The sequence below is a fragment of the Dendronephthya gigantea genome, unplaced genomic scaffold (assembly GCF_004324835.1).
Source record: "Dendronephthya gigantea isolate DGI-Jeju-01 unplaced genomic scaffold, DenGig_1.0 000050F, whole genome shotgun sequence".
NCBI classification, from domain to species: domain Eukaryota; kingdom Metazoa; phylum Cnidaria; class Anthozoa; order Malacalcyonacea; family Nephtheidae; genus Dendronephthya; species Dendronephthya gigantea.
This window is the reverse complement of record NW_021163060.1, coordinates 1113814-1132081: the sequence shown is the minus strand read 5'-3', so window position 1 is coordinate 1132081 and position 18268 is coordinate 1113814. Positions and strand designations below refer to the sequence as shown.

The 18268-nt window shown below is 35.6% G+C and overlaps 5 protein-coding genes across 6 annotated transcripts; 2 read left to right on the top strand and 3 right to left on the bottom strand.

Annotated features, from left to right (window-relative positions):
• Position 1: 1 nt before the first annotated feature.
• Positions 2–1906, top strand: LOC114528517 (protein LAS1-like). The gene is made up of 2 exons (XM_028550174.1): positions 2–873; positions 971–1906. The coding sequence occupies exons 1-2, from the start codon at positions 260–262 to the stop codon at positions 1881–1883; spliced, it is 1527 nt and encodes a 508-aa protein (XP_028405975.1). The 5' UTR covers positions 2–259; the 3' UTR covers positions 1884–1906.
• A 61-nt stretch (positions 1907–1967) lies between these two features.
• On the bottom strand, positions 1968–6812 carry LOC114528515 (WD repeat-containing and planar cell polarity effector protein fritz homolog). Its single transcript, XM_028550173.1, has 21 exons — positions 6477–6812; positions 6308–6346; positions 6152–6199; positions 5991–6061; positions 5848–5907; positions 5503–5620; positions 5216–5421; positions 5020–5120; positions 4883–4945; positions 4635–4771; positions 4482–4552; positions 4305–4355; positions 4100–4171; positions 3900–4000; positions 3606–3713; positions 3267–3487; positions 3055–3178; positions 2918–2981; positions 2747–2843; positions 2350–2649; positions 1968–2059 (listed from the first exon to the last, which is right to left on the bottom strand). The coding sequence occupies exons 1-21, from the start codon at positions 6538–6540 to the stop codon at positions 2013–2015; spliced, it is 2163 nt and encodes a 720-aa protein (XP_028405974.1). The 5' UTR covers positions 6541–6812; the 3' UTR covers positions 1968–2012.
• A 90-nt stretch (positions 6813–6902) lies between these two features.
• Positions 6903–11638, bottom strand: LOC114528575 (endoplasmic reticulum-Golgi intermediate compartment protein 3-like). Its single transcript, XM_028550240.1, has 17 exons — positions 11445–11638; positions 10953–11023; positions 10616–10703; positions 10478–10518; positions 10307–10388; positions 10106–10146; positions 9917–9969; positions 9640–9721; positions 9283–9366; positions 9148–9205; positions 8507–8538; positions 8320–8416; positions 8080–8144; positions 7859–7937; positions 7686–7743; positions 7510–7565; positions 6903–7405 (listed from the first exon to the last, which is right to left on the bottom strand). Exons 1-17 carry the CDS (start codon positions 11539–11541, stop codon positions 7326–7328), a joined length of 1164 nt encoding a protein of 387 aa, XP_028406041.1. The 5' UTR covers positions 11542–11638; the 3' UTR covers positions 6903–7325.
• A 73-nt stretch (positions 11639–11711) lies between these two features.
• On the bottom strand, positions 11712–14392 carry LOC114528576. 2 transcript variants are annotated; one of them, XM_028550242.1, is made up of 9 exons: positions 14128–14392; positions 13570–13763; positions 13137–13354; positions 12931–13051; positions 12747–12837; positions 12563–12625; positions 12381–12473; positions 12114–12272; positions 11712–12018 (listed from the first exon to the last, which is right to left on the bottom strand). In XM_028550242.1, exons 2-9 carry the CDS (start codon positions 13687–13689, stop codon positions 11804–11806), a joined length of 1080 nt encoding a protein of 359 aa, XP_028406043.1. In that variant the 5' UTR covers positions 13690–13763; positions 14128–14392; the 3' UTR covers positions 11712–11803. The 2 variants fall into 2 exon arrangements, with proteins under 2 accessions (XP_028406043.1, XP_028406042.1); XM_028550241.1 differs by lacking the exon at positions 14128–14392 and having other exon boundaries at positions 13570–13822.
• Positions 14393–14728: 336 nt separating this feature from the next.
• LOC114528406 (oxidative stress-induced growth inhibitor 2-like) lies at positions 14729–18190 on the top strand. Its single transcript, XM_028550024.1, has 4 exons — positions 14729–15038; positions 15280–15366; positions 16174–16322; positions 16644–18190. The coding sequence occupies exons 2-4, from the start codon at positions 15324–15326 to the stop codon at positions 17892–17894; spliced, it is 1443 nt and encodes a 480-aa protein (XP_028405825.1). The 5' UTR covers positions 14729–15038; positions 15280–15323; the 3' UTR covers positions 17895–18190.
• The last annotated feature ends 78 nt before the right edge of the window (positions 18191–18268 follow it).

The following is an 18268-nucleotide window of genomic DNA, read 5'->3' as shown; positions in this document are numbered from 1 at the left end:
GTTTGTTATAGAAAATTAATGATTTTTGTCGTTAGAATTTAAAATATATTTCATATAGAGTTTCTATCGATTATATGTATTTGTTCCTGTGATAATATACTGGTTTATGTATGAGGAAACAACAGAATAGAAGTGAAAATAGCTTATTCCTTTTAAGATAATTTCAGTGTCACAAAAATTTCCCACTTCTTGGTAACCCGGCACTGATCTGGTGACTACCATTTGGAAACTGGTTAAACATTCTTATAGAGGTGTTAACATGTTGCGAATTGTGCCTTGGTTGTGTCGCGAAGAATGGCTTGAAACATACCACAACCTTTACAATTTTGATAACATAGAACAGCAAACAAAGGGTCTTCAACACGTGGAAATGTGGAGAAGCAGAAGTCATAGCAAACTGCCATTGGCCATTGAAGCAACTGCAAGCCTAATCTCTGCAGGGATTGAAGATGTGAGATCTCTCATCACTCCCTATGTACTTCGTCATACCATGGCAATGGTGATTGTACGTTTTGTTAATGGCATGGTTGACATGGAACAGAAGGGTGCCTACGCTAGGTCGGTTCAATCCATTGCGGACGAAATTGGGATTCCTGATTGGCTGGTGGATCTGCGTCACGAGGCAACGCATGCAAACTTGCCTTCTTTAGAAGTTCTAAGGGTTGGGTTCAAGGTTGCATTAGATTGGCTCCGAGATCATTATTGGGAGTCCCAGATCAAAGAATTACAAGAAAGGGACGAACGATTGATATCTCTTCTGCGAAAATATGCTGAGCACTTTGAGAATAATAGTACCAGCAGCAAGAAAACAATAAGAATCTGTAAGCAAATTGCTCAAGATATTGCGGATCTTGTTCAAGAGTATAATATGTGGTAAGACTCAGACTTTTAGGTTTAGTTTGCCAACCATGCAACTAGTCAAAAGCTTGCCCAGCATATTATACCATAATCGCTCAATTTCATTTTATAGGGAATTGTTTTTAGATCTGGCATTTGGAAGCAAAGGATTACTGGTCCCAACCCTTGAAACTCTTGAAAATATATTTTCTGAAACCACTGGTGATAAAGCTGAAAATATTTCAACAGATCTACCAAAAGATGTTTGTGAATGGCTGATGCTGCTGCTGGTTGCCTTAAACAAAGCAAACAAGAAGTTTTTATCAAACATTGTAGAATTCCTGTTAAAAAGAATTCATAAACCTGACCAAAGCTCAGGTGATGTAGTCACCCATTTCCACGCCTGTTGGGTGTTTTTGATCCTGAATGGCAAACAAAAAAAATGGAAGATCAAGTTAGAGCTGGACTATATCAGTTTGTTGGAAGTTTGTCTTAACAACCCATCAACATATGGCCAACTCTTTCTGCCATTAATTGTTGATAACATTGAAATACCAGCACAGGGCCTCAAAGACAAACTCCATAGGTTCTCCACCATCCAAGGTTTATTTGAAAAAGTAAAATCCCAAAGCTTGAATGACTATATTCAGAATAAAGATGCAAATTTTGAACTTTTGAACAAACAGTTTCCAATCATTGGACAACAAATTCAGGCAAAACAAACTGTAGCAGATGAATCAATTTTTGCTTGGCAGAAATGCCCAGCTTCCTTTACACACAGCTATAAATTTGGGGAATTTATTGGCAACGAACAACATCAAGGTGAAGGACCTGATCAATTGCATAACAACGTTAGGGAAACAGAAACAAATTTTGAAGATGACAATGAAGATTTGAGATCTGAAGCCTCTGAAAATGATCTAAATACAATCAACATAACTGAAGTACTTAACTCTTCTGAAGAAAGTGATGCAGCAATGACAAACATGAAAGAGTTGTCTGATAAAATGACAAGAGATATCAGCAATAATATTTGGATATTTTGAAATAAATAGGGAATATGTGTTGCATGATATTTACATAACCAATTATTATCCTTCTTTGTTTGACCAAAGATTTTTACTATTTTGAGATTCAGCATCATTCTCAGTCAATCTTCAGAGCTAGGATAAACTTTACAGATATATTACATCTTCATCTTCATTTTCTGTGGTTACAAGGTCTGCAAAAGAAGTATTATTTGAGCATGTAAGACTTGTGTTTGATCTTATTCACTACTGATGTATTGGGGATGACTAGTCTGCTATTGGTAAAACACTACTGCATTGGTTTTACTTGACTTGCTGCCTATACACTTTGCAAGTCATATAAAATATCCATCAGAAGCAAATTAGATCCAACGAAATTTGATAAGTTTTACAAACCTTTATCTGGGCTACCAAGATATTTCTGTTCAAAATATCATCAAACAAATGAAATACAACTCTCACGTTACATCCCAGAAATACTTACCAATATTATTTGCGAGTGCCCAAACATCTGGGTTTTGTGTGATATTTGTATTAATTGGTAAAACAGCATTGCTTTGATGACCATCTGGTAAGTCTGCTTCATCATCGGTCCTGTCAACTGCATTCCTCTCTTGCCAAGTTGCTTCAGTCTGTTCCACCAAAACCTGTCCATCATTCCTTATGCCATTCTGGTTACCCAAAGCTATATTCACTCTTGGATCATTCAAAAAACTATTTTCAATTCTGAAATCTTGATCATCAATGGACGCATCATCTCCAACACCTGAGGAACTGTCCGTGTCTATAAGAAAATGTTTCTCAGACAAAATTGCCCAGGATTTCATCATGACCTCTTCTCTGGAAAATCATAGGAGAAAGGCAAATACTTTCAAACTTACCAGTTGATAGAAGTTCACTGTCAATTTCTAGAGCTTTGTTTTTAGCATTCTCTGCTAATGAAATGTTCCCTGCATCCAAAGCAACAAAATGAATATCCTGAAACAGCAGCATTTGAAAAGTCAAACTTGGCCACAATTTTCTCAACATTATGATCAATCAAACAAAATTACCATAAATAAATCACCAGCTCCAATGTCCACAGCAAGCATGAATGCTTTCTGAAACTTCTTGTGCCTAGAAGCAATCATTTTCATGGTGAATTTAAGACACAAAGTTTCAGTTTATGAATAAAAAAGTTTGCATCTACCTCAATAAATGGTAGAAAAATCTTCTTGAATACCGACTTAACGGATCTCGATATTGAAGCACAACAACGTCATTGATAGGCCTGGAAGGTGTGTAGAAACAGCCAAGTGTCTCTTCCAGTAGAACTACAAAAATATCATGTTCACTGTATTAACCAGCAAACCATCGAGGTCTTGTGAATGAGTGTTCACTAATCTTTATAATATAACTAACCTTCTCTGTCATCAGTCAAAGGAGACTTCAATAAATAATTCATAACAGCAGAAAGACAAACAAAACAAGAATTTCCATCAGCATTCCAGTTGATACTGTTCACAAAATTCACAGCCTGTTCTGCTTGATCATGTTTGATGTATTCTTCAATGAGTTCTTGAGGACCAAGACGACCAAGACTCAATGATCCTAACTCTACCCTCAAGTTACATAACAAACTTCTACATATATGAAAAGAAAAACTCAATGGTGAACCAAACAGGAAGAACTTCCAGTAATTTACACAAAAGAAAAATCATAACCTTAAACTTGACCATAGGAAGAACTTCATTTACTCACCCATCTTGAAACACCATGAAAAGATTATCATTACATGAGACATCGCCATCCATTACTGAGTTGAGAGGACTATCACATGACCATTCTGCATGAGATAGTTTGATACCTCTGAAAGATAACAGAAGCAGCCCATCAAGAAGGATTATCGTTTACTGATCCAGTGTTATGTCCTATATATTAACTCAATCTAGAACAAACTGGACCTACAGCCGCCGGTTCTGTGAGGGTCAAATCTCTTATCTTTCTGACAAGGTGCGAATTGAGCAAACACATAAAAACTAAATAATTGCTGACCTAAAATATTCTGACATTTGAAACATAAAGACTTGTGAGTCTGAAGATGGCCTCTCTGTAGCAAGTTGGAACCGTAGGGGAGCCAAGGCCATGTCAAATACCTAAAACAATGAAGTCTTATATAAAAAAATGTCCTTCTTACCTAGTAGATATGGGAATTAACCAAATGAAAGCACTTACATTCAATTACAAGTGCCCACCTGAATATCACCTTGGGAACTGAAGATGAAAATAACAGAACCTGCTGGATGCCAGGATACTCTTGATGGAATCTAGAAGATTAGAAACTTCATTACAAGATAATCCGGATTATCCTAGCTTTAGGTAGGAAGATTAAATCATTATCAAATAATCCTAATTATATGGGTAAAACAAACTCTATTTACAAAGAAAATCAATACATACAAAACGTATATTTCTGATTTGTGTCACTAGCCTATGGCAGTCGTACAAAATCTAAAACAGAAAAGGTATAAGTTAAACATGCCTTTGCTCAATAATGAGTGAATATTCTTGAGGTTTGGCAACATTAACCACTCTGAAATATGACACCACCAATAATAATATATAAAAGATGGTTACCAAGGTCTTGTCTTTACATCCCATCAAAAGTTTATCCTCTGCTTTATTCCAGGCTAAACAGGTCACTGCAGCTACAATTACAAGACAAAATAGTATTCTTTAAAATGTATTTGTCAAACACACATTGTACTACAAGTTTACTTGATAATGTACCTTTTAGTGGAATAGATACAGCACTATCTCTTTTTACAGCATTTTTGTTAAATTCATAGACACAGCTATCAACAGTGTGATCTCCTTCATTCTTTGGAGTCGATTCAATTGTCAGAATATGATTAGGATTTTGAGAACTGGAATTAAAAGATAGGAAAGCAGGATTAGATCCTGTGGTGTTTGGACCACATTCAAAATTGAATCTTCTTTGAGCTTCTGACCACATTCATGAGAATATATAGTCTCACCTAAATGAAACATATATGGGGTCACAATCTGTACGTAGATACGCCAAATCATCAAATTTCCCCCTGGAATGAAAGGATTTGCAATGATGTTGAAATACAAAGATTTTTTCAAATTTTTCTTACAAATTCTTTCTCACCCTTTCACTCTAACGATAACCACATTAGCTCTTGCTCTGTCCCCAGCAACAGGGGACCAAGGCCACGCTTCCTCGCTTGCTAACGACCACCAAACAGACACCTAGAAGAAACTCTTGTTCAAAAACTGAAAGACTATTTATGATCATAATCTCCATGCAGATCAGCAGAGTTGAGTCAGGAGAAAAACAATTTTACCATGTCTTTTCTTGTGTTCAAACTAAGGCAACGATTCAGCCTTCTTCCCGACTGACCAGGAAGGTCAATGAAAGTAGCTTTCATATCCAATGCTACTAATTTTTCAAGCCTTCTGAAATCAGTAGGAAGATTTCGAGCAAAGTTGATACAGCAGAGTTTGGGTTTATCACAAAATGACAGCAACATGAAGTCTTCTGCCCAAATACCTATGATACAGGATGTTCAATGATGAGATGGTTTAACAACAATCATATGAAATAGTGTAAATAAAATAACCGTAAACCAACCAGCATCAATTTTGTCTGTTATTTTCCCACAAAGGGATTTATCAATAAATATTTTCTCAACATCACCAGAGTTCTTGGCAACCATGAACGATACCAAAGCACAATTACTTAACAAAATCTACAAAAAAGTAAATGAATTACAAGTTTGTTGAAGTTCTATTATTGTCAACAATTGACAGATTTAAATTGAGGATGCATGGGAATGTCATGTCATACCATGACATTAATAAGCAGTTCACTCCATTGATTTACCATTTTCACTCTGTTTTTGATGTCCCAGTCTTCAATCCAAATCTGTCTTACATAATCTGTCATCTTTAATGATATATTCTACTATATTCATACCTGCACAAATCTTGCACTGATCCAATTGACTTGCACAATTTGAAAAGCTTGAATCAGATCCTTAAAAAATGGACAGTATTCCTAGTTTAAAGCATTGCCTCTTAGGAAATACTGCAAGATAATATTCCAGTAATTCTTCATACCTCAACTTCAGTTAAGCAGTCTTTTAATCGTTCTGGTCTTTTGTTTCTCAAAGTCCACAGAACTCCACGACCTTGATAATGACAACAACGCTCAGAACTAATAGTATTGCACTAATATTAAGGCAAATTGAGGATTCAAACGGTGATAAAAATCTCCATACTTTCTTCCCATTTCTGCCTGCTGAGGCTGTACATATCATCTTTGACTCCTAGGAATTAAGGCAAGGTTATGTGGTTTGTTCATTTGATGATTAGTGGGGAAAACAAATATATAACTGAAATTAAGCTATTCCTGGCAATTTTGTAGTTTATTGTACCTGTTGTTTTGTCGTGGTAGACATGAACGCCAAGATCGTCTACATAGTTACAAATTAAACCACAATTACTACAATCATCTTCCAAACTCTTCCAAATTAATCAATCATTAATTCTAATATAAAATTAATCCAATCATTAATTCTAATATAAAACATTCCAAACACTTACAATTTTTCACCACAAGTCTTCTGAGGGACCACGCATGCAGATGCGCCCATAAAGTTGCAGCCATTTGACAATTATTCTAGTTCATTATTGTACTTTATCAAGGCGAAAGGTACAAGGAAAAAACAGTCGTATTGGTAGACTGAGCAATGTAATTGATGATCATTTTTAATTTGGTATAGAATGGCGTTTGAGGACATAAATGATTAATAACACAATTGACACATGAAACTACCGTATTTTATAATTCATGTTTACATTTGTTGCTTTGAGACAGAAATAATCGACAAAATCAATGACCCATTTCATTTTCGCTCACTTCATATCCGATCCTTTTAATTCTTTCTTCCCCCCCCCGTCGGAAAAGCTAACCTGATCCTAAATTACTCCCCCCCGGAACAGCTTGAATAATAAATTTATTCAAATATAATCCATGTCCAGAATCCAAGAATATAATCCTTACTTCTTTAATCCTAAATCAGACCATAATCCTTATCCAAAAACCAAACCTTAAAGGATTGGATTAAGCATTATATAGTTTAACTGATGCAAAATATATATAAATGGACCTATTTTATTTACTGCCTAAAATATACAAGAAGCTGAGAGGTGAAATGCATTTCAGGTGGTTTCTGAACAGATCCAGGCAGCGCTGGGTTATCTTCAAATATGTTATATTTTATCCAACATCGCTACAAATTTACGAAAATTTTTTTACATTCTTTGTTCTGCAGTTGATTGATTCAATTCATCCATTAATAATCATTTGTTGAAAAGATGAATTGAACCAACCAGCCATAGCGTTTATTAAATATTCTTTTCAACCTGAATTCCTGCCTCAAATCAACCGAATCATCCAGCTTTTCCCAGCTCAATCTTCTCTTTTAGGACTTTTGAGGAATGATAAATGAATGAGTCAACAAGACCAGCCACTAGAAGAAGAAAATAAACCGTTGTTTATTGAAAAGTCTGAAAAACTGTCGAATTTGCACGATTATAAAGAAGCTTGCTTAGATGGAACAGAATTCAAACTTACCAGTAAATATTCCCCCAATGATAGCACAAACACCGGTTAAAAAATGCATGAATGATCTACAAAACAATTAAAAAATCAATAGACCACCTTGGACTGGTAATGACAGTAGGTGACAGGTAATGACAGTAGGTGACAGGTAATGACAGTAGATGCCAGTGTACAGGTATATCCCTTACCGTCTCTTTTCAGTATACTGAACCATCATTGGAGAGAACTCGTACAAAACAAACACCCCTGAAATAAAGGACTCTCAATTACTCATCAATGAACTCAACTATCCTGTACTTATTTTATAACATTATCAGAGTAAATTTGACGTTTCTTGATTGGAAAATATCTAACCACAAACCTGGAAGACCATTTGCTCCCGTGACTTGCTTCACCGTTCGACGATGTTTAGTTACACTAAACTGGTTAGTATGAAGAACCTGAAACAAACATTATAATCACAATACAACCATACCATGTGATTAGGCTATTCTTATGATCCCTTCCTTTGTAACCAAAGGCACAATTAAATAATTCTTATAGCATTTTTTAGGCCTAAGTCATTAGTCTAAAATAATATACCTCGCCATTGAGCTTCTTATAAACCGTTGGCACAATCTTGACAAAATACTGGTACATACTTCCAGCTAAAAGATCAAAGAAACACTTTCTCATGAGGAATATGTCATACCTTATTACCTCACAGATTTACTATTGAACATAGCTTAAAACCACGAGCGTTCTTCTTCATAACATGAAAATCATGAAGCTTGGAATCTTTAAACACAATGTTTTGGATCTGCATGATGAAAATCAACTCACCTTTGTCTGAAATAACTAAATTATCATCCAGAGGGTTTTTAATCCCTGGGTATTTTTCACCAAAGGATAGATGTCTGATGTGATGTGTTAGATTAAACTAGGGAAGAAATAAAATGATAAAAATGCTTTGACTGGATTAAGTAGCAATGAATTTGTTCAAACAGACTTCGGAGATTGATATACTGACCTGGTGACCACCAAAGGGTTGCAAATCATGCACTAGAAAAGATTTTAGACATTAATATATATCTTTAAAACAATAGGATGTGACATTATGCATTATTTCCTCACCAAATTTGGCATAAAAACTGGCTAAAATAAACAAAAACCCAAAGGGCATTTACCAGGCGATTTATAGTTCAGTATTAGTGTTTTCTATTTAATTTATACTTTTTATATTTTCTAAGTTAGTTTTACAGTGATACATGTTCTAGTTAAATTGCAGTTTAAAGTACTTTACTATTAAAATTTTCTTTCAATTATATCCATTACAATAATGATTTTAACATTGGTTAAAATATTGATTATGATTATACTTTACGACATTTTTACCACTTACTATTAATTGTGATTATATTTGATTTTTTTAACTTTAACAGTGCAACTAAAAATGATCAAAAACATGGAAAATTTATTCCACCTTAAATGAATATGTTTATTAAGTCAGTAATCCGGTGAATTTAATGCTAAAATAAATAGTGCAGATATATTTTATTTCAGTTTATAAGCATACATCATATAGGCATACATTAAATTGTAAATTGTAAAACGTCAGCGATTTTCTTCTCCCTGGAGTGTGAATTTGCCAGAGTAGAATACCTTACTCACCATGAATATGTTGTTGTTGAAAACTCTTTCCTGGAGCAAAGTGAAAATTTCCTGCGACCTGCAAGATGTCGGTCGGAATGAGTGAAGACAGAAAAAAATGTCGGAAGGAGGTGGTCATGTACCAGGGCTATGTACCTTAGTAACTTCAAGATAACCATGGACTTCACAACCTTCATTCTTCTGGGCCTCCAGTTTAACTTTCCATCCTTCACGAGAACACTGGAAATAAAAGTTGGTGAGTATAGTTTGCTGGTCTGGAGGACGGTGGAAACCAAGCTAAACCATCTTGAGAGAGAAACATCATAAACTGGGGTTTCACTAACCGGAGAATATTTTAATAGTAAAATACTAAAGTATTCATGCACGTACATCTCATGTGTTTATAATCAATTAGCAGAAGAATCTCTTAAAAGGTTTTAAATCTATCAAGAGGATGTACTTGTGAACAATTTCTATTAAAAGTTTGAGAATTGTGCTGGAAAAATACTGTACCTGTGAAATTGAGTCAGCATCTTTAAGGGCCCATCCTTTCTTCCGATACGCATCCTGCACCTCAGCGCAGGTATTGCAACACCTGGGAAATATTTAAATTAATTTATATAACAAAGAAGGCTGGAGAGACCAGCGATATGGTTGCATGGATCTTGAACAAATCTTGCACATGTAAATGGGGAACTTTCTGGAGATTTCCAATGAGTAAATCCTGAAATTCCTTTCACTTTTGTACATAAATATTTTCATATCAAGGAATTCACAAGTAGCATCTTACGGTTTTTCAATCGTCTCTGCGCCATAACAACTTTCACATCTGTCTTTGTCAAGCTGGAGAAATATTTTGAGAACAGCAGATGAAATAGCTAGGTTTCCACATCATAACAGTTGTGAAGCATTTCTACTAGTGAACATCTCTTGTGAAAATCTTGAGCAACCATTATTGTCATTTTCACTTGTGATTTACCTTCAATATTTCTTTGGCTTCTTCACTTTTATCTCCCAATCCTAAAGAAAAATTAAACTTCAATTCTTCAATGGACTAAGCATAATTACAATGTCTTATTCCTACCCAGAGCCCAGCAAAGGGGGTGTAATAATTTGTAGACTGCTAAGAGGCTACAGTTTCCATATACGAAGGTGAAACCAGTTCATAAAGAAGACCAACCTCCTTTTTCTCCTTCATGATTATCAATAGGATTCCCATGTTCGTCCATTCTTCTCTTGAAAACATTGTGGTCAACATCAATCTGATAATTGTGAAAAAATGACAGAATTCAACTGGGATTTATGCCTGGGTTTTACAGTTTTACTAATGCATCAAAATACAATGCAATACCTGTTGTTCACCAGATATATCCATTGCATCAATACTTATATCTGTAGAAGTGAAAGTTTAAATGAAAGTTTAGGTATAATATTATAGTAATTAGTGTTTTGAATTTGGAAGGAAACATCCTTGACAAATATAACTTACAAACACAAGGCAACTTTGGAAAATACACAGCCATGTTGATTCTTGTCTTTTGGTCTCTTGCCGTATCAACAAATAACTCTGGAGAAACCTGGATCATGGGAGTAATAGAAAAGGCTTTGAATATTAAGCTGCCATACTACAGATCTAAACCTTTGTCTATAAAAGTAAATACTAAAAGTGCTTTTCTAGAAAAGCAATTGCAATCATTGCCTAACAAGAGGCAACTTTACAGCGAGTGCTTACTAAATACACCATCCGGTTGATAGTGCTATCCAGTTTTCATACCATCAACCCCAGTATATTGGATGAAACCACAGATATAACTACGTCAACTTACATCGACTGACAAGTAGTAGCTCAATTCTGATACAAAAAGCAAGAACATGAGTAAGCCACTCACAACAGTAACTGCAAGAAATGAAAGTTTATAATTTATATTTGCAATACAGCTTTTTTATTTACAATCATAAAAGTTACATCACACACCAGGGGTCAGTTGTATAAAAGACTAGTTAACTTTTCACTATAGTTAAGGACAGAATTGGTTAATCAGAGTCGTGTATTTCTGAGTTAACTTGGATTTAACTATGCAAAATGTAGTTGAAGAGTTAAATACAACCGACCCCTGCCACGTTGCTATGTATGCATCCTAATGACAATTATTTAATTGTAGATCGCTCAAAAAGGGTTGGATACAAGTATTATATTATTCCCACACAAAAAATTTATACCAAGTGTAATTTTCCTTTATCAAACACCCCGAATCAACACGAAAAACACTGTTCGTGAATAACGATTTTAACAAAAACAAAACAATCAAATTTCCAACCTGCGCCACCTCCAAGAGTTTTAACTCGAAAATCTTCCAGCGTTTTGGGGTAGGCATCAAATCGTTTAATTGTATTAAGAATATCGTTCGTCTGCATCGTGTTTAAATTAAGGATAAAATTACAAAATTTCTAACTAAAATTTAATGAGATAATCGGGTTGTAGTGAAATTTTCAAACACCGGCAATTTCCGCCATATTGGAAATATTGAAATTTCATTGTGCCGGGGGGGGGGAGTGAACTGTAGCACACTGATGTAGCAATCTGTAGCATTCTCCAGCACCCCCTGGATTTAGTTTATGTTGTGTGTGGGGGGCCAGGCGGGGGTCTATCTGTGGCAAGTGCCAGATTCCTCTTCCTCTACACCCCAACCCACATGGAGAGTGTTCGTCCAGATGATGAACAAGCTATCAGAGACGCTTTGTTCAGGAAGGACATTGCTCCGAGCGACTGAGTTGAAAACAGTGCATGGTGAGGAACTAAGACAAGATCCTCACAAGAATCCGACAAGCTGTGAATGTCTTCTAACTGATAGAGATTCACTGTGTGACCCTTCGATACAACAGCCAGGGTAACTGCAAGAGAATTAAGAAGAAAACTAAAAATTCCTGCATATACGTACACAGGGCTTGGATTAATTACAAATTTTTCAAGAGACTCACTCACTCACCTTTACTGCATTTTTCATCCACATTTTCAACAGCAAATAATCCATGACCACCATGAGATACAGGGAGCCTTAGATTCACAACTCGTGACGAAGAAAATAAATATAAATTTCCAATATTATTAGCAAATATGCAAGCACCATTATGAATGCGTTGAAAGTCTAAAAGATACAAATTAATGTAAGGTTACCAGGAAAAGAATTCTCCACAAGGAAGGCCAGATTTTAATCTTTCCTGTAATAAATCACAACAGCTAAGTTAAAATTTACCCTGACAAGTTACCAAGCTTGTTCCAGCATCAAACGGTTGGACAGAGTAGAAAGTGTCTTTAAATGATGCGACTTCTTCAGACTCCCTTATTTCTGAGTGGAAACATTTCTTATTTATTAAGAAGTAAAGAGGTGAAAGAATAAGTTTGGGCTAAAAGATCATCAGAATCAACTAATCTCACCCGTGGTCTCCTGCCATACACGAATACCCCCACTTTCACATACTAGCAACTGTGGAAAATTTTCTAAATTAGACGAAGAAAGTAAGTTTTATGTCACACTCCATCATAGAAATACCAGATTAGTAAAATTTAGGTTCAATTTGGGTCTTCTTTCATTTTACAAAAATGCAACAACTATTCTGACCTTTTTGTGGTTTTAAAAGCAGAACATCCAAGGCAGACATAGAAGAATTGACTTGCATGACAACTTCACAGTTGATTGAAGCATTGTCTATCTGAAAAGAAAGAGAACAAGCTCAATACATATCAGTAATTTTGCTTTCATTACAATCATAAGTAATTATAAGTACAAGTTAATTTACACAGACCTTGGCGCATTTGTACATATAAATGACACTGACACCCAAAGCAATGGCCATTAGATCTTGAAGACCATCCATTCTCAGCTGATTTGAATGCTGACTTACTTCTGGCAGAGTCAACAATGCTCTGGAAATTACAGTAGATAAATAATGGTTTAGTTTAGGCCTCCTTCTGTCGTAACAGTGGATCAATAAGAGATGATCTCAATTACTTTGATTTTCCATCATTGGTAAATGAACCCTGAGTATCCTTCACTGTGATATCTCGCTGAACAAAAGCTGTTCCACTTGTGAGTTCCCAAACTCGGAATTCATAAGTAAATTTCCCTTTGGATGAAATATTGACAGCAACCATCACCAAGCAACCATCTCGAGGGGCAACAAAAATCACACCAGTTCCTTCATCAAATATCATTGGACTTGCTTCTCTCTAAAAATATAATCACTTTGAACACTCTGGGTCTTAGGAACAATGCTTACACCTGTCCCTTGGCATTATTCCCTATCTGCCACACCTTGCACCTCCCCTCCTGCTGCACCTTGCACCTCCCCCCCTGCCAGCATTTCTGGGAGATGCATGACGTATTTGTAGCAAAGTCTGCATTATAAACTACAATAAAAACGTAAGACCAAATTACATTTTACCGTTAAATGATGAACCTCAATTTTCTTATCAACATATTCCAAGGCAACAGCAACACCTCCGCTATTTCTTGCATTGATTCGCTTCACACTTTGTCGTGTTTTTAGCGAATGATACCACATTTTAATGAACTATTCCAGTTCAATTTCAGCCCATAAATCCTCAATTTCTCTTCAATTTTGAAGAATATTTTGAACTATAAAAAGGGAAATGAATTCTTTTATGAACACAACTCAACTCTTACACAAAGTAAATGAATTTCTTCACCAAGCACTGACCAAAATGTACCGCAGAAATTTGGGATGATATTGCGGATATCAGATATCCGGATTTGCGGAACGATGATGGAGCAGCTGCGGAAAAACGGTTGTTACCGATTTCTATCTTTGCTTGCCCCTAATTGCAACACTTCTGGTTACGTAACTTTGATATCTTACCATTGAGTAACCCCATTGAGTATGATAATGAGGAATGGTATATTGGAACAAAATCAAGGGACATATGTGAATAAATATAGAGGCAATAATAATTAGACAAAGGATCTTTAAAGTTTTTCTTACGTTTTTCTCATTCGTTGTTTTCTCTTTCACCGGAAGACGGATATCACTATGACGCATACGAAGTTAAAAAAAGTAGGCACGGATGGGAAAATAGGAAAAGCTGGTTTCAAAAATAAAAAACAAACACTTGTCAAAACTCATAAATATACCTCCTATATTTACTTTGTTTAAAATAGCTGAAATACTTTAACCTCGATGACTTGTAAAAGCACAAAGCTAGAAAAAATAAAACACCCTCACTGTCTCTCGGAAGTCATCAATTTTAAGTCTGTTATGTAATAGATTCCCTGTAAAACGGAATATCACAGACGCAAATTTATGCAAGTCATTTGAATATTTAATTAAAATTGAATCACGAATGTAACCAAATTTGTCTTTTACACATAAAGTTATTACACGAAAATACTAGAGAATGGCTTTCTGAAGCCAATTTTGCGAAACATTTGTGAAAAAATGCAACATTTTAATGATTTTACAAGTTTTTATATCTCATAATTAGAAATCACGTTCTTGCCATGCATTCCGCACGTGCGAAATCGGAAACATCAGAAATATTCTTGACAAACAAGGGCATGTATTATGTATTTTGAATATATTATTACACACTTTCTACTGTACAAGAAAGGATTAATATATCCTCATTAGTTGACATAAAGTAATCAAACTTGTTGCCTCGTATCATGCGATGACCTGAGTGGGCATTTGCGATCGTTCTCCTCAAAATTAAACAAACGTTTTGTATTTGAGAACATCACAAAGTTTATCTTCTATGGTGGAACACTCGAATAATTTTGTTGGAATTTTACAACGTAAAAATAAAATCCAATTCGTTGATTTCACAATAGCCTCAAAGACAATGCTTGGATACTGTTTCCTTTTATACTGAGGATAAAATCGTGTAAATATATCTGGTAGGTTTGAGTGTTCTTTAAAGTGAACCTAAACACGGAAATATTTCTTGTGTAATTACGTATTAAACTGCGTTGGTTTCTAGACTAGCAATTGTGACGGTACTCAGAAATGGTGTATAAGTTTGAACGAGTTCAAATATGCTGTATTATTTATATTTAATGTGGTTAGACCATACTAATTGCAATAACTTTGATGCTTAAAAGTGTATATATGCATGAATCTGTTCTTTTATTTTACTAGAGGTTTCGCTTCGTGCAGACCAAAAGAGATTACAGTAAGCAAGTATGAACAGTCCACACGAAAATCCCTATTCCGTAGTTATAATCGGTAAGATGACTATAAAAAGGATCTCTATAAGTTATCCTTACTTAAAAGCTCTCCAAATCCTAATATATATCGAGTCGTTACTATGTCATGCAGTTTATTTCAAGGTTTTTGTTTAGGAATTGGAGTTTCACAAACATTGCATGTCCATATCCTTCTCAGGGCTATACAAAGCACGCATAAACTATTCCAATATTCAAACGACGCCGAGTCGCGAAATGCTCATTAAAAAAACGCAGGTGTTCGCTGAGAAAATTGTACACTGTAGAAATTTCTAATTTAAAGAAGTTTCCTGCTGTTAAGTCCAATTATCTCATAAAGTTATTGAATATTTCAAGGCATTTTTGGGATCTTTTTTGGCATTTGAGGGTTGCAACATCATGTACGAATTGCAACACCAAAAATATACTGTCGAATAACATATTTGTAATATTGTGTTTGAGACTTATTTTACCAATCTTTTCCATATATTTTTCACCGAATAGCTAGGATGTGTTGCATATTTGCGGGGGCTATCCTTCAAATGCAACGCATGATTGATTCAAAGTAAATTAAAATTTTTAAAACAAAAAAGGACAGTACAGTGCAATGATGTGACCACTCACTGCAGATAATATTAAGGTGTTTCTAAGATGCTGCAGGGCTGACTAATTATAATGAAGTAGGAATTTTATTTTATGTGATGGACTTGGATTAAGAGCTTTCCTTATCAAAACATGTGCTACTAATGAGTGTGCTTGTCTTAATCCCAACCGTTATGGCAAATTATTGCATTTTTTTAGCATGGGATTAATTTTTGTCCTAATTTAGGTAATGGGCCATCTGGTATCTCCCTATCAAATATCTTATCTGGAAATTTTCCGTACTTCAATGGTAAAGTTCCTGAATGCCCCCAACCAGAGGAAAGCTTTCTCTATGACAAGTGCAAACGTGATATTAATGTATCCATTATTGAGCAGGTATGTAACTATGGTTTCCAAGATAGTGACCATATAACAAACCAAACTAATTTGACTTAAAACATATCTGAATCGTTTAAAAATAAACTAAAGTCTGTTCATCCTAAAGCCTGAAGGTCAAATAAAAACTAAGTTATCTAGCTGTTAAGTCTTTTCATATTCTTGCCACAAGCTTCCTCTTTTGATAGATGCAGTCAAGCAGGTAGTTAAGAATGCTCTGACGTAAAGTGCCCTTAATCATTCCACATGTTCACATCTATCAAAAGGGTAAAACTTGATGCAGTACCTTCATTACTGACAGTTTGTCTTCTAATCCACCAGGATCTCGAGTATTTGAGCGAAGGTTTACAGGGAAGATCAACCAATCCTGTGGGATTACTGTTTGATCATCTCAACCAACCAAATGCTGACACTGGTCTACACGAAGAATCAACACTCGCATGGCGTCGCCACCACGACAGGGGTATCAATCACCTTGTTGTTGGGCGTGGTCGCTCTGGTGGCAGTTGGCACCAGATGCAAGGATCTCAGCTAACAGTCAGCCTTAACAAATGGCTTGATTTACCAGGCTGGACATTCTCAGAATGGCTGAAACAGCATCATAAGGAAATCAAGCAAACATCATCATGTTGTCAGCTTGCAAGAAATGAGGTCGTTAGCATGGGTAATTTATACGATCGTGCTTCCACTTCTCATGTGGCCGAGTACTATGAAAACTATGTCAGCCAGCAAGGATTAGAAAAACATTTCATGAATAATACCACGATAACATCAGTGACACAAAAGGACAATGTCTGGGAAATTTGCGGCACTAAGAGAGTGTGCTGTAAATTTTCTTCGTGCAAAAAATCATTCAGGGTGTTCGCGGAAAACATTGTCCTTGCAAACGGCTTGTCTAAGTCGAAAAAACTGAGTATTGATGGCGAGGGGTTACCTTTTGTCCACCACCATGCCAGAAAAGTTGTGCAGTTGACGAAACCAGACGTAAAATCAAGCACGAAAATCAGGAAGCCAGTGTTGGTTGTGGGCGATGGTCTCAGCGCTGCTGATGTTGTGTTAGAACTTTTCTCTCATGAAATACCTGTTATCCATGTTTTACGACATGATCTTAATGATGAGGAACTTGTTTTGAACAAGATGCCAACACAAGTCTACCATGACTACGCCAAGGTAAAGGATATGATGGCAAAACCAGTGTTTACACCACAAGGAGACTGCTTGTATCATGCTTATTTCAAATGCCAACTTCTTTCCATATCTAAACACAAAGAATGCAAACTCAAAATGCAAGATGGAAAATGCCAAACAGTTCAAGTCTCGGCTGTTTTCATTTTGATTGGGTCAAGACCTGAACTCTCCTTCCTAAAAGATATCCCACCCCTTGGAGTGGACCCAACGAAAGACGTAGACTGCCGTCATAACCCCATTGATATTGACCCTTATACCTACGAGTGTAAAAGAGTGAAAAATATGTTTGCAATGGGGCCTCTGGTTGGGGACAATTTTGTGCGTTTTGGGATTGGTGGTGCCTTAGGCATTGCAAGTCATTTGCATAAGTCTGCCAGACAGTGAACAAAATATGATCAATAATATCAATAAATTATATAACTATGTATTATGTATGGTGATTAGAATGTTAGTTCATTTAGTTAGGCCAATCAGTAAAATAACGAAACAATTACTGACTATTATCATTTGGTCTTTGTTAATTATATAAGCCTGATAATTCATTATTTATATCCAATATAAACAATATTTATTTCATAGATTGTGATTGCTGTACAACAGACTGTACCTTGTACATCACAATTAAAACTTGTGTACCAACAAACAAGCAAATATAAAAAATATTTGTAGATTTGTATCAATTACGAAGAGGAATATAAAATATATCATACCTCATTGTCGTCGTTTTTTCATGGTCAAAGTTGGTTCCTTTTTCCTTA

Bases quoted from the DNA above. Each gene is read 5' to 3' on its own strand.
- LOC114528517 (XM_028550174.1), top strand. From the start codon at position 260: ATGTTGCGAATTGTGCCTTGGTTGTGTCGCGAAGAATGGCTTGAAACA. The intron at 874-970 runs GTAAGACTCAGA...TTCATTTTATAG, and splicing joins GTTCAAGAGTATAATATGTG to GGAATTGTTTTTAGATCTGG.
- LOC114528515 (XM_028550173.1), bottom strand. From the start codon at position 6,540: ATGGCTGCAACTTTATGGGCGCATCTGCATGCGTGGTCCCTCAGAAGA. The intron at 4,001-4,099 runs GTGGGCACTTGT...TCATTGTTTTAG, and splicing joins GTTCCCAAGGTGATATTCAG to GTATTTGACATGGCCTTGGC. The intron at 2,844-2,917 runs GTAATTTTGTTT...CTGCTGTTTCAG, and splicing joins GAGCTGGTGATTTATTTATG to GATATTCATTTTGTTGCTTT.
- LOC114528575 (XM_028550240.1), bottom strand. From the start codon at position 11,541: ATGCAGACGAACGATATTCTTAATACAATTAAACGATTTGATGCCTAC. The intron at 10,519-10,615 runs GTAAGTTATATT...TCACTTCTACAG, and splicing joins TCCAAAGTTGCCTTGTGTTT to ATATAAGTATTGATGCAATG. The intron at 7,566-7,685 runs GTAAGGGATATA...ATTGTTTTGTAG, and splicing joins CAGTATACTGAAAAGAGACG to ATCATTCATGCATTTTTTAA.
- LOC114528576 (XM_028550242.1), bottom strand. From the start codon at position 13,689: ATGTGGTATCATTCGCTAAAAACACGACAAAGTGTGAAGCGAATCAAT. The intron at 12,626-12,746 runs GTCAGAATAGTT...CGTCTAATTTAG, and splicing joins GCTTTTAAAACCACAAAAAG to AAAATTTTCCACAGTTGCTA. The intron at 12,019-12,113 runs GTGAGTGAGTGA...ATTCTCTTGCAG, and splicing joins GGATGAAAAATGCAGTAAAG to TTACCCTGGCTGTTGTATCG.
- LOC114528406 (XM_028550024.1), top strand. From the start codon at position 15,324: ATGAACAGTCCACACGAAAATCCCTATTCCGTAGTTATAATCG. The intron at 15,367-16,173 runs GTAAGATGACTA...GTCCTAATTTAG, and splicing joins CTATTCCGTAGTTATAATCG to GTAATGGGCCATCTGGTATC. The intron at 16,323-16,643 runs GTATGTAACTAT...CTAATCCACCAG, and splicing joins ATGTATCCATTATTGAGCAG to GATCTCGAGTATTTGAGCGA.